Here is a 15,272-nt window from a genome sequence, read left to right as displayed (position 1 = left end):
TCCTGTACAGTGCTGGCATTATTATTGTAATAGTATAAGCAGCATAATCTCAGGTAGCCCTTTTTCAAGTTTGCTTTTATTATTCATTGACAGTAAACTTTAATTATGTATTTTGCTTTCTTGCTATAACATATAGAACTGGAAGATTAAAAGAAAAAATAGATTGATAGTACTAACAGTTTAGGTGTAGGCAGATTGGCTATACCTTATTAAGAAGCTTATACAAATTTCTGCAGAAAAAATGGGGGTGTCAAAGTAAATTAGCCAGGTGATTAGCTAGAAAGTGGAATAGTGGGAGAGGCACCATGTGACTGGGTCACTGGATGCTACTTTCATGCCTGTTAGGCTATGGATGATCCTTTTCTTATCAGCTGCCATGAACAAATTGGATCAAAAAAGCAGCTAGGTGTAACCTACCATCTCTTATAATAGTGCTTTTATGTGCTCTGATGGTTAAACACTGTTTTACTAATTGCTGACCATTTTGCTTATTGATTTTTATGGCTTTTTTTTTCTTTTACTTCTGGAAAATACGACCTTTAAAAAAATACATATCTCTAATATATTTGGGAATTATAATAGCATGCAAAGGTTTATGTATTATGAAATAATTGTTACATTTATGACCAGAAATTAAGAGAAGAATTAAACTGTTTTAGCTTTATGTTGCTAGGTCAGTTGATTAGAATACCATTTAACCAAGGTTAAGAATTTGAATCTTCTATTGGTCATTTAGCGTCACTGATTCTAAAGGAAATCCAGCAAGGTAGTGCAAATGCTTTCATGTATAAATCAATTCCTATCAGTATTTAAAATAATTTAAAAAAATATGAGCTTAGTATGGTGTTTTGTGATTAAATAATTATGCATTAAGTTTCTATTTCAACCTTGGATACTGTCCAAAGTTTCTATTAAAAATAATGTAAAATAAAAATTTTAGCCTTTCCTAATGAATTGAAACAAAAATAATGTTTGTTAAATCTCTGATTTATCTTTTGTCCCTATTTCCTTTCTTACCTTCTTTCCCCCTTTTAATTTCATTGTTATTAAGTTCATAATATTTTAAATTTTAGTAGAATTTTGTTACTTTTTCATGTTTTTATAATACCCTGTGCTTTTAGATATTTATAATTTTATTATTAATGAGTATTAGAAAAGTTTAATGAGAGACAATTTTTATTTCCGTTCTAGAAGAAATGGCAACATATCTTCGTTATGTAAGAAGGCTAGATTTTTTTGAAAAACCAGACTATGACTACCTAAGAAAACTTTTTACTGACTTGTTTGATCGAAAAGGGTATATGTTTGATTATGAATATGACTGGATTGGTAAGCAGTTGGTGAGTACTCTAGGCTATATAATAAAAATAAAAGTTTATTTGTAGTACTTAACCTTCTTTTTCATAGTACAGATCCTTTATTTAAAAAGAGTTGAGAACAAATAATTTTTTATTTTGAAGTATAATTGATTTACAATATTATATTAGTTTTAGGTGTACAACAGTGATTCAATATTTTTATAGATTATACTCCATTTAAAGTTATTACAAAATAATAGCTATATTTTTCTGCACTGTACAGTATATCCTTATTGTTGATTTATTTCATACATAGTAGTTTGTCTCTTAATCCCATACTCCTGTCTTGCCCCTCCCCGCTTCTTTCTCCTCACCGGTAACCACTAGTTTGTTCTCTATATGTGTAAGTCTGTTCCTATTTTGTTATATACATTTGGTTGTTTTATTTTTTAGATTCTACATATCAGTGATAAGAGTATTTGTCTTTCTCTGTCTGAGTTATTTCACTAAGCATAGTACTCTAGGTCCATCCACATTGTTGCAGATAGCAGAATTTCATTCTTTTTTTTTATGGCTGAGTAATATTCATATATATGTGTGTGTGTGTGTCTGTGTGTATATCCATATCTATATGTGTATCATCTCCATATCTTCTTTATTCATTCGTCCGTTGGGCACTTAGTTTGCTTCCATATCTTCAGTATTTTGGCTATTGTGAATAATGCTGTTATGAACATTGGGGTGCATTAGTGTTTTCGTTTTCTTTGGATATATACCCAGCAGTGGAATTGCTGGATCATATGGTAGTTCTGCTTTTAGTTTTCTGAGGAATCTCCATACTGTTTACCATAGTGGCTGCACCAATTTAAATTCCCACCAGTAATGCACAAGGGTTCCATTTTTTCCATATCCTCACCAACACTTACTATGTCTTGTCTTTTTTATAATGGCCATTCTGGCAAGTGAGGTGATATCTCATTATGGTTTTGATTTGCATTTCTCTGATGATTCACAGTGTTGAGCATTTTTTAATGTACCTGTTAGCCATCTGTATGTTTTCTTTGGAAAAATATTTATCCAGGTTGTCTGCCCATTTTTTAAAGGGTCTTTGTTTTTCTTGGTATTGTATGAGCTGTTTATAAATTTTGGATATTAACCTCTTGTAGGTTATATCATTTGCAAATATTATTTCCCATTCAGTAGGTTGTCTTTTCATTTTGTTGATGGTTTTCTTTGCTGTGCAAAAGCTTTTAAGTTTAATTAGGTCCCATTTGTTTATTTTTGCTTTTGTTTCTCTGCCTTAAGAGACAGATCTAAAAAATATTGCTACAATTTATGTCAAAGAGTGTTCCGCTTATGTTCTCTTCTAGGAATTTTATGGTTTCATAGATAAAGGTCTTTAATCCATTTTGAGTTTATTTTTGTATATGGTGTTAGGAAATGTTCTAATCTCATTCATTTACATGTAGCTGTCCAGTTTTCCCATCACCACTTATAAAGAGACTGTCTTTTCTTCATTGTATATTCTTGCCTCCTCTTTCATAGATTAATTGACTACAAGTGTGTGGGTTTATTTCTGGGCTGTCTGTTCTACTCCATTGACGTATGTGTCTGTTGTTGTGCCAGTACCATGCTGATTTGATTACTGTAGCTTTGTAGTATAGTCTGAAATCAGGGAGTGTGATACTTCCAGCTTTGTTCTTTTTTTCTCAAGATTGCCTTGGCATTTCAGGGTCTTTTGTGGTTCCATATACATTTTAGGATTGAGAATAAATAGTTTTTTAAAGGGTTCATTTTATTTCTTTTTTATGGATGTTTCAGGTAGCATAATATAAAAATTATTCTTTGAATTTTGTAAAAACCTTACATTTGGAGTCTACTTTTTAGAGTGATGAGTTATTTTGAATGTTTTACTTCTGATTTAGTTCTTAATGTCAAATATACTTTTTAAAAATATAATATTCTAGTGATAACTTTTAAAAGATCAGCTAGTTTTTTTCCTTTAGTCATCTTTCAAAGCATTTGTAATTTTAAAATATGTGTTAATTATTCTAGCAGTTTTAGGTTATCTTGGAATAGACTGATACTTATATATTGGAGCATGTTTAGGTTTTTAAAACTGTACCAAGTTTTCATAGTTAAAAAAAAAATTGTCTTGATCATAACTGTGGGATGGGTGTCATTACTTAAATGAAGTTATCATTAAATTCTTTCTTTGAAGTGGTGACTTCCAGAAAATCAAATATGTATTCTCACTAGTCTTTTATTTTTAAATAAGTAAGAATGCCTTACAAAATTTTCTGTAATTATGGCTCACTGTTAGCAAATTTTTTTCCAGATTTGGAACTGCTGAACTCTCAGATTCAAGTATTTTTGAACAACTGACTTACTTAAGCGTTTAATCTGTATTTTTCTTAACTCCAAAGTGATTTGAATATATATGGTATCTAAAATGCAAATCTGAATATACTTTGATTAAAGTATTTATATGAAGTTTTGAATTATATTTGAAAATTTAAATTTTATATAAGCCTCTTCCGAACTAAAATATTGACAGTAAGCAATTTTATTAGCTTATTTAAAAAATTATTCCTTTAATTTTCTTAAAATAATTTTTTCCGTTTATATATTGGCTTTGGAAATGAGAAACATAAACAAATACACTTTCATTTTTTGATATGAAAAAGTAACCTAAAAGTAATGACAGTATTAGAAGGTCTTTTGTTGATATAAAAATAAATAGTTGATAAAGTATTTAAATATTTTGAAAATACTTTAAAAAGTAGCTATAATCTCTTTGTTGTATTTAACAACATATTTTAGGAAAGATATCTTTTCTTAAGGCCTTACTTTATTTAACAGTGTCTTTTTTTTTCCCTGATTATGTTAAGTAGCTAAATAATTTTAAATAAGAGTTCTGAAATTGAATGCATTGATTCTAATTGTTATTGTATTGTAGCCTACTCCAGTGGGTGCAGTTCAGCAAGATCCTGCTCTGTCATCAAACAGAGAAGCACATCAACACAGAGATAAGATACAACAATCCAAAAATCAGGTTTGCTGCCCTTTTAGATATGAAATGTCTTAATTTGCTTCTGTATTACCTTCTCACAGTTTATAAATATATTTGGTGTTTTATCATGTGCAGATGACAGCTTTATATGTGTATGCATTTGCGTGTATACATACTTGTATATACGTATTGAAGGATTGAAGGATTTCTTTTATAAAGCAGACTATATACACACATATTAAGGATAGAAAATGCATATATTTTCAATAGCTAGACTCTTTCCCCTAATGTTCACATTAAAAATGTTTAATCATAAATCCTAATTAGTGGTATAAGTTAGTATAATAAACTTTGAGCAATGTTTGATATTCTGTTAGAATGGAAGTATCTGGATACCCTGTTGGAATGAATTGTAATAGCAGTTGGTCTTTCTAACTATAGTCTAGTTTAGTGAACTAAATTATCTACTAAGTTCCTGTTATTTGAAAACTACTATTCTCTACAATGCAGAAATTCAGAAGTAAGGAAAACATATAACCTGTAAGAAATGATTTTGTAATCAGTGGCTAAGACCTCTCTCAGCCTCTGGAATCAGTCATACCTGGATATGGCTCGACCCTGGGCAGATTACTCATTCACTCAAAGCCTCAGTTCTCATCTATAAAATAAAAATAATTCATTTAATTCCTAGCATATAGTAAGCTTTCATTAAGTCTCAACTCTCGTGGCTGGTATTACTGTTATCATTATTACAATAAATTCACAAATAACTACATTACAATGCAGAATAAACTCTACCATAGGAAATACATTAATAAAGTGCCAAGGAGGATCATTGGAATATGTAGGATCTATAAAGATTTTATGGCAAAGATAGCTTTTGAGATGAGCCTGAAGAATGAATGGAATTTTTAAGGCAGGTGAAGGAATAAGAGCATTTTGGGGAGAGTGAACAGTAAAAAATATAAAGCAGAAGTTTAAAAATGTAGAATATGTTTGAGGAGAGATAAGCAGTTGGCTTGGAGCAGAGAGTAGGCTCAATACAAGGCATAGAGATTCATTGAAGAGTTTGTATTTCCTGGGTAAGGTATATTGGAAGCTGTTGACATTTTTGAACAACGTTTTCACTCTTCTTATTTTTGTATAAGGAAGCTTTATTGAATCCTTTTGACGTAAAAATTTTTGCTGTCACCCTGAGTTAAACAGGCCTTTAGAATTTTGGGTTATAACCCTTTTTGGAGGAGGATAGTGTGTTATCCTTTTTGTATCCCATCAGGGTTCAGGTGAGGGTTAAATAAGAAATGAAATCAAAGAAAAAACACAACTTATTAAAAATAATAGCCAAATAAAATGCTGCATTTAAGAAATATTTAACAACATTATGCTTTAAAGTATAGAGAATTTTAAAAGATTAGTTTTATAATTCACCTTAGAAAAATTGGGACAGTAAAGGGTATTATATATAAATTACAACTTGTTGATAGCTTGAGTACTCTGATAAGATGCTGTATATAGAAAGAAATGGGAGAAATCAAAACTTGGAGTTTGTGTTTTATAAATCAGTTAATTTCTCAAATGTACTTGGAAGAAGATCAGTAATTCATGTTCTGTGAAGATCTCCACTTGAGCTGTTAGGTATTGTAATAAGTGAAACTCTTCTTTTATTGTTGAGTTAAATTTTTGTTGAAATAAATTTAAATGTTTTAAAGGTTAACTTTCTACATATTTCATATATATCTTGCTAGCTCGATTGCCAGCTCACTGAGGGTGGGAACCATATTTTGTTGATGTAGTACTTGTTGCACTAAATGTAAGGAGTCAGTTCTTTTCTCAGGAAATCCTTTAGGATAGCTTATATATTGAATTTGAAACCAGGACATGCAGATTCTTACCATGATAGAAACATTGTATATCTAGAAAAAATTTCTTAACTATCTGTGATGCAGTAAACAGCTTAAGTTGTGTGATAAACCCATAGTTCACAATCCCAAAAGAAGAAAGGTTAATTCTTTAAGTGTCTGAAACCTTTGTAATGTCCCCAGATAAACAATTGTAACTTAGAGTCAATGGTTGAAGTTCAGGGAATCTGGAAATTTTACAGAAAATGTTGGGTGCATGCAAATGTTTATCCTGAGGCGAGGTTGCATAGCTCTTACTGTCTTCTTAAAAGGTCCATGGTTCCCAAATGTTGCCTGCTGTCCTACGCAACATTTAGATCTTTGTCTCTCTTTTAGTATGATTTTCATTCTTTGATCTTGTTAAGATTTGGTCTTGTCTAATTTATTTCACTATAACCCTACAAATCTGCTAAATTCTGGTGATAAATTTGGAGGATTTAATGAAAAGATATTATAGAACTGTCATAATTGCTTTGATGACATATTTCATGCCAAAGAATGCAGTTTTTCATTGTACAGTTTAATTTAGGAAGTTTAGTGCCAGAACATTTATTCTTTGTGTCCACTTGATTTCAACATCTCTTCCCCTAAAGGGTTACTCTGGTTCCTGATATGCTTAGGCTCCATATAGCCCAGTGTACTTGGCACTTTGTGGCAAGATTTTCCTTACTTTGGTTGTAAAAGAAAGAAAAGAGCCCTGAAGTCTTTAGAACATAATGTAATTGTGATAAGGAGCTAGGTAGTAATATTGGAAGAGCAGTAGGCTCTCAGTTTAAATCCTTTGTGTACTCTTTGCTACCTCTATGACCTTAGAGAAGTATTTACTGTTTCAGTGTCTTCATCAGTAAAATGAGGGTGATACTGTCTATCTCAAAAATGAGATAACACATATAAAGCAGCTAATGCAGAACCAAACATGTAATAGAAACTTAAATATTGTATACCTTCCCCCTCTTCTTATTAGTGCTGTCCACATTTTCCTGAAACATAGAAATGGACCCCTATTAAGCAGTTACTCCTAATTCTGTTACTAGATTATTATTAGTTTGTGGTTATTGCCATACAAGTTTGCCAGATCATCTAAAAGTTTCAAGAATTATCAGCCTATTTCATGGAAATGGGTTTCTTAATTTGAACCAGATAAAAAGATCAAGGAGGCAAAGAGATTCATATATGTAAGATTGTCACTTAAAAAAATTGTTTACCATATCCTCTTGGTATTCTATATAGCACTTCTCGCTTTTCAAAGAATTTTTCTGTTTTCTTGTATTATCCTCATAATCAGAAACAGGGTACTAAGCAAGAAGAGAAAAGTTTTCTGGGACCTTAAGTATGGCTGTTTGAGTACTATCTTTTTATTCACCTTGCTAGAAGTAGTTCCTCATCAGAAAACTAATGGGGACCTCTACTGTAAGAAAATATAGTGGATGGCTTTTTAAAACATTTCATGGTTTATTTGGAGTACTTTCTTGACCACGTCATTTTTACCTCTCTAGTTTTTGTTAACTTTATAAAGTTAACGAGTGGAGTCTATGATATCTAAAGTCCTTTCACTTCTAAAATTCTGTGATTCTATTTTATTTTTGTGGTTGATCATTACATTATTGTAGCATTTTAACTGAAATCGCTCCATGTTCAATATGCAAAGATAACTGCATCTGTGACTCAGAATAGTAAGGGTATTTTAAATTTCCTTTTATACGATTGTTTTCTATATTATAAGGATGAGATGTTTAACATTTTGGGTTTCTCTTCTTCCATGCATGCCACATGCATTAAATAAATGGCAGTCGGCAGACCACAGGGCAGCTTGGGACTCCCAGCAGGCAAATCCCCATCATTTGAGAGCTCACCTTGCAGCAGACAGACATGGTGGCTCGGTACAGGTATTTTCTGATTTTTGCATGAGTGATTATTTCCCAAATCTATACAACTAACCCTTTTTGGAACTCATGGCATGATTTCATATCCTAATGAAAATCTTGTTGCTGAACCTCCATAATTCTATTCCTTTGTATTTAACCAAAAAGCAGAATTAACATGGTCTAGCAAGACCACCAGGGATACTAAGATTTTGCCTTTGTTCATTTTTGCAAGCATATGCAACAGTATTTAAGTAAGTTGTACTCACAATAGGTTAGAAAAACAAAATGTATTACTTGAAATATGTGTTAAACTTGATTTTCCAATAATAAGCTCAGTCTTTTTTCATGCTTTAAGTAATAGAACATTTTTTATATCTTTTCCCTTTCATTGATTTTGCCTCCTTCAAACTTAGTTAAGTAGATATCTAACTTTTTCATCCTCAGTCCTTAGAATGTACTTTCTGATTAATTGGTCAAATAAACATGACCCTAATTTTTTTTTTTTTTTTTTTTTTTTGCGTTATGCGGGCCTCTCACTGTTGTGGCCTCTCCTATTGTGGAGCACAGGCTCCGGACGCGCAGGCTCAGCGGCCACGGCTCACGGGCCCAGCCGCTCCACGGCATGTGGGATCCTCCCGGACCGGGGCACGAACCCGTGTCCCCTGCATCAGCAGGTGGACTCTCAACCACTGCACCACCAGGGAAGCCCCATGACCCTAATTTTATCATTACGTATTTTGTTTGTACTTGGAGAAAATAGCACATGGAGAAAATAATTTCAAGGACAAGTATTTATTAAATATTTCCCTCAACTTTCTGGATATTTACAAAAATTTAAAGCTGTCCCTTATTCTTTTTGATGTGTTCCTTTTCCCCCCTTTTCTATATATTTAGAGATAGCTACTATATTCTGCCCTCACATGCCCCCCTAAATTTTAACCTTTTGTATGTATTATAAAAATAGAAAAAGATTACTGAGTCTCTTATTTCTTTTAAAAATGTCAGTTTAAGGTAATCTGAATGCTGGTTTAAAGAAATTGAGATGATAAATGTTATCTTAATCCATTTCAATCTAGAACCTAGATTTGATTTTTTTTCCTCCACATATTTCCACTTGAACAATTTTCTATTATGTTTTACCAAATCTGCATTTTTCTTAGTATGTATATATACATATACATACATATATATATACACACACACACACACATATATGTAATCTGAATCTATGCTTGGGTTTTATTCTTTATTGATTTGAATTCTAAAAGATCAGTCCTTACTAGTTATCATGTTTTTCCCATCTTTAACTTTTAGAGGTAATTTAAATTGTGAAACCAAGTATTTTTTAAAGAACTTCATAGTCTATGGAACTTTCAGTCATGTGTGTAACACAAGTATTTGAATAGCGCTGTCAAAGTCCAGAGTGAGGGATTCAGAGGCAAGGGTGCCTGAACTGTAAAATTTTTTGTGACCCAAATTCATATCACTGGAAAGTTAATTGAGAAAATTATGTTTAATTCCCATAAACACAAACTGGATTGTGTATGTATCTGTGTACGTTTATGTGTTTCTAAGTGTTGTATGTTTTTATAGCAGGTGTCTTGCTCAGTGTTCAGGGAAATCTGTAACAATTAAGACACTATTAGAAAGCTTTCCTACCACTTCTGTACCATTACCACAAATTTATCTTTAGTTTTTTCTTACTTTGTGGAATTCCCAGAGATGGCTCATGGGATCTCTTTGGACTGTCAAAGGGTGAATGAGTTTGATTATTGGCTCATCACTCAAAAACTTTGTTCTATTTTTTCACATGTTCTCAAAGGTATATTTCAACTCTGCTCATGTCTCATCATCTCTTTAAAACTTTACTGCCTTGTAGAGATTACATCTGGCTTCATTCTAATATTCCGTAAGTGATCAGTTTACTTACTAGAATTCTGGTAATACATAAGTAAGACAAAAAATTTTACACTATTTTTCATTTACTTCCTGAATTAACTAACTTGATGTGATGAACATTAAGGTAGTTTTACTGTCATGAAGAATTTGCTAGCAGCCTAGGTAAGATCATGCCTGAATCTTGCCCTACTCCAAAATGTTGAATTTATTTATAATTTTTATCCTACCCACTTTCAAAATTTGAAAAGTTATAATATGACACTGGTATAATTGGAGTAATGAAATTGTAATTTAAAAATTAATAATAGAGGAAATAAAAATACCTTAAATCTGAGCTTATATGATTATTACGATAATTGAATACTATATTTGACTTTGAATGAAGGAAGAAAGGAGAACAATGTGTTCTTTCATTCTCATTATCTGATAAAGAGAAAAATCTTTTTACTAATACAAAAGTATGAGTAGAATTTGCCTTGAGGTTCTTTGTTCTATGGTTCTTAAACCACCTGTTGGACAATGTTCAAGTATTGGCTTTGCAAGAAATATAAAGACTTTAAATGGCAATTGAAAAAATTATCCTCAACAAATACTAAGGGCATATCATCAAATAGTTTCTCAGGAAAGACATTTCCAAAATAAGTAGGTTGGTATCTGTTAATAAAATGTATGCCAGCACCTCTTGCCTTTTTGACTGGACCTGCAGAAAAATCCTCAGATACTCATTATTTCACATGTTCTTTTAATAGGAACTGCACGTTGGAGTCTACATTTGAACTCCTTATCTTTTCACAATTATTATGTATATTATTGCAAATCAGACATATAGGTTACCAAGTTGATTTAATTGTGGTGAGCAGCATAAGCATAAGTTCAAATTCTGTACCTTAGATTATTCATCAGTGACATGGAGATAATAGCTCTACCTTATGGTTTTGTTGTGAGAATTTTTTAAAAAAGTATTTAGCACAGAGGCTGGGGCTTAGGAAGTACTAAATAGTAGAATAATCTATTGCTTTTGCAAATTAGGAAACTTGACTAGTATTTTTTTTTTTTTTTTTTTTTTGCGGTACTTGGGCCTCTCACCGTTGTGGCTTCTCCCGTCGCGGAGCACAGGCTCCGGACGCGCAGGCTCAGCAGCCATGGCTCACGGGCCCAGCCGCTCCGCGGTATGTGGGATCTTCCCGGACCGGGGCACGAACCCGTGTCCCCTGCATCGGCAGGCAGACTCTCAACCACTGCGCCACCAGGGAAGCCCTTGACTAGTATTTTTATCCATCTCTGAGAAGTGAAGTATAGAGATACAGCCAAACGAATGCATTGTGAAATGGGATTTATCTAATTTTATTCTTTCTCTTTAGTGAAATCATGTTAATTTAGTAACCAGAAGGATAATGCTATACATTTGATAAACTTTTCCCACTTAAGAGACTAAGAATAATATTCAAATACCTTAAAGAGTTTATTTTGAATCTGTTCTTGGCTTTTATGTGTTTTGGAAAAGCTCTTAGGGGAACAAGTATGCCCCCTCCTGCTCCCCTTAGAATCACTGGTAATAAATATGGCTGAGAAGCCTAGACCTACCACTTTCAGTTTCTTGGCTATTCATTATTCAGCAAATATATATAAATGTCTATTGGGTGCTTGGCACTGTGCTAGGTTCTTTGAATAAAAGGGAGAATAACAAATATGGTGCCTGTCCCCGTGGAGCTTTCAGTTAATGGGAAAGGCTAATAAACAGGCAGTGTGATAAGTGGAGAAAGTACAAGGTGCTATGAGAATATATAGTAGAAGCACCTAACTTGGGTTTAGCGGGTTAAGTTTTCCTGGAAAAAAATGGTATTACTTATATTCTATTTTTTTACACATTTTCAGTGAAGAATCAGTAGGGCTTAGCAGTCAAAGAAGGTAGAAGGGGTTAAGAAAGGGAGTGTACCAGGCAGAGAAAACAACATACCTAAGACTGTGGAGGAGAGATTGACAGATTGAGGAATTAAATGCAGTTTGGTCAAGCTGGTACGTATTGAGAAATGAGACTGACAGGTAGGCAGGAGGCAAGTCGTGAAGGACCTAAAAGGTCTTGTTATTAAATTTGGACTTTGGTCTGAGGGTATTGGGTAGCCATAAAGAGAATTAGATAGAGAACTAATTTGATTAGGTTAGTATTTACAAAGCTTACTTTTGCTGGAGACTAGATTGAAGGGAGACAAGTCTAAGGCAAGGACACAACTCTCAAAAGTCCACAGCTGAGGAGAGATGATGGGTAGTGGAGATGAAGAGAAATAAAAGGACTTGAAAGATAATTAGAAGATAGAATTTAGTTGGGTAGGGGGGTTGAGGGAAAGGGATGGGTCAGTTATCCCTCTCTGATATTTTCTACCTGGCAAATCAGGATTTCCAAAATTAGGTTTTAAAATGTACCGCTCGCAGCAGATAGTACTAGTCTCTAATTCCACTGTGTTGAGCCTTTCACTGTAACACAGTCCATGGAGCTCGATGCTGACTAAAAATCTGATCCAAAAAAGGCTGAGAGGGCATGGCAAGCAGAGGGAGGAAGACAGCTGTTAAGGGCACTACTATTTTACATGGTATGGGATACCTTCTGATTGTTTGGAAAGCTCCTCTGCTTTGCATTTAAGGAACAATGTGACACCGGGGAAAAAAGGACAGAATCACAAGTGGTGCAGATGTGTTATGCAGCCAGAATAACATTATGAAATGTAAGAATAACATTAATTGTTGTAATAAGCAGTCTGATATTTTAGTCGGTGTCACTTCAGAAATACAGATACAGGTGATGATAACAGAAAAAGAATTAGACACATGTATCCTGAAACGGTAAGGAAACATATGTGATTAAAAGTCAAAGGAGTAATAGATGTCATATCTGAGTCAGTTCTCCATCATGCTAATTGTTAATGCAGACTTTCTAAAATGTTTCAGATAACCAGTTTCAGTTTTCTTTATCAAGTCTTTGAAAACACTGAGGTACTAACAAGGAAAAGAATTGAGTAACTAGAACAGTCATATCTTTCTATTCATTGTTTTCTGGGGTACTGAAGTCTGAATAAGAGAGGGAGTTGTGGAAGGGGAGTAGTTGCTGCCTTTATTACATAAATAATTTCCAGTTCATCTTTTTTATTTAGTTTAGGGAATTCCTTGTTTAGCTATAATTGGGGTAAATCAGCATTACACATTTGTTTCGATATTCTTTTTTTTTTTTTTCCTGGCAGTAAAGAAAGATTTTAATAACTACTGTAGTAGGGAAGAGAATATAGTGTAAACCGAGCTCGCTTTTCCCAAAACAAAAGGCAGGAGACTTTTTAAGTGCTGTGGTTTTCTCGACTAAAAATATATATTCACAACCTAAAAGTTTAGAGTTATGTTTAATTCGGCAGGAAGTTTTAGGACGTCAAGCCCAGAAAGCAGCATGTCAAGTAACCCTTAGAGAACTGCTCCAAGGAGGTGATGGGGGGAGCTAGGATAAATAGGAGTTTTGCAGCAAAGGGCAGGTAGTGTGAACATCAAAAGATTTTTGTTAATTAAAGAAAACCAGATATCTCAAGTTAAGGAATTTAGCACTTTGCCAGTAACATCTCGAAAGACTGAAATACTCAAATAGAGTGCTCTGCTTAATACTTCTGTAAGTGAACATTAGATTGAGAATCCGTTTTGGTTTCTCTTTTGTTGAAAGTCACTGAGAATGTCACTGGGCCTTTGGATTATCAGTTGGAATATCAAGAATATTAATTGTAACTCTATAGCTTTCAGAATATGTTAGAAAGTTGGTTTCATATAGTTATGTGAACCCTAGCACAGGTCCAGTAAACTCTTTGGAAGTTACTCTTTTAACTATATCTTATTTACTAGTGTGCTTTCTTATAGATGACTTTTAGAAAAAGCAGAGTGGGTAAGTAAAATAGGTAATCTTTTAATATTTCTAATATATTTATTGAATAGATGAAGATCTGGTTAATTAATATATTGTGCCTCTACTGAGCGCTTGGTAACACTCTTCAAGACTCCAAATTAGGAAGATAGTAGTGTAACTAATTTGAATTAATTATATTTGGAAACTGTATTAATTGGCCTTTTGACATGGTTGATCACAAAGATACCATGTGTTATCTTTGTACTCAAGTCCGTGAGAATGACTTCTTTTGGAATTAGATTGGGCAGGCAGCCATTAAATGGACCATTGTTTTTCTCCCACGCTTAGCTGCACACTGTTTCCCCACCGCCTCCCCTTCAATTCTGATACAGTGATAGTAAAACTTGGCCTAGTTGCCTTTTTTTATAAACCTCTTAAAACGAGAATTGCACTGTTTCTTATCAAGTGAGAATAACAGAAATTTTCTTTAAGAACAAGAACAGCAGCAACAAAAACCCTGAATTTTCTTTTGAAATGTCAAACCTCAAGGCATCTATGATTTTTAGATATACTTTTGTTAAGGAGCCTGATAAACACTAATATTTCAGAGATTCTTATATTCTAGTGTGACTTATAATTCTAGAAATGTCACCTAAATGGAATCATTCTTCAAAATTTGGCTTACAAAAATAAGAACAGTATGGAGGTTCCTTAAAAAGCTACAAATAGAACTACCATATGACCCAGCAATCCCACTACTGGGCATATACCCTGAGAAAACCATAATTCAAAAAGAGTCATGTACCAAAATGTTCATTGCAGCTCTATTTACAATAGCCCAGAGATGGAAACAACCTAAGTGTCCATCATCGGATGAATGGATAAAGAAGATGTGGCACATATATACAATGGAATATTACTCAGCCATAAAAAGAGACGAAATTGAGCTATTCGTAATGAGGTGGATAGACCTAGAGTCTGTCATACAGAGTGAAGTAAGTCAGAAAGAGAAAAACAAATACCATATGCTAACACATATATATGGAATTTAAAAAAAAAAAAAATGTCATGAAAAACCTAGGGGTGAAACAGGAATAAAGACACAGACTTACTAGAGAATGGACTTGAGGCTATGGGGAGGGGGAAGTGTAAACGGTGACAAAGCGATAAAGAGGCATGGACATATATACACTACCAAACGTAAGGTAGATAGCTAGTGGGAAGCAGCCGCATAGCACAGGGAGATCAGCTCGGTGCTTTGTGACCGCCTGGAGGGGTGGGATAGGGAGGGTGGGAGGGAGGGAGACGCAAGCGGGAAGAGATATGGGAATATATGTATATATATAACTGATTCATTTTGTTGTGAAGCTGAAACTAACATACCATTGTAAAGCAATTATACTCCAATAAAGATGTTAAAAAAAAAAA

The 15,272-nt window shown here is 33.4% G+C and overlaps 1 protein-coding gene across 9 annotated transcripts in view; it reads left to right on the top strand.

The window, feature by feature from the left end:
- Positions 1-15,272, top strand: part of CSNK1G3 (casein kinase 1 gamma 3) — a 131,077-nt gene that overhangs the window by 98,563 nt on the left and 17,242 nt on the right. For 3 of the 9 annotated variants that reach the window (XM_027099106.1, XM_027099123.1, XM_027099130.1), the window contains exons 9-11: positions 1,195-1,340; positions 4,258-4,353; positions 8,000-8,095. In XM_027099106.1, coding sequence (XP_026954907.1) covers positions 1,195-1,340; positions 4,258-4,353; positions 8,000-8,095 — 338 coding nt within the window. Of the gene's footprint in view, positions 1-1,191; positions 1,341-4,257; positions 4,354-7,999; positions 8,096-15,272 lie in introns of all 9 variants that reach the window. The other 6 variants (XM_027099097.1, XM_027099117.1, XM_027099148.1 and 3 more) reach the window with 3 other exon arrangements.

The sequence above is a fragment of the Aethalodelphis obliquidens genome, unplaced genomic scaffold, assembly GCF_003676395.1.
Source record: "Aethalodelphis obliquidens isolate GAN/ISIS:26980383/991018 unplaced genomic scaffold, ASM367639v1 scaffold4, whole genome shotgun sequence".
Lineage (NCBI taxonomy): Eukaryota > Metazoa > Chordata > Mammalia > Artiodactyla > Delphinidae > Aethalodelphis > Aethalodelphis obliquidens.
Note: the sequence above shows the minus strand (reverse complement) of the source record. Positions and strands in the feature narration are given on the sequence as shown.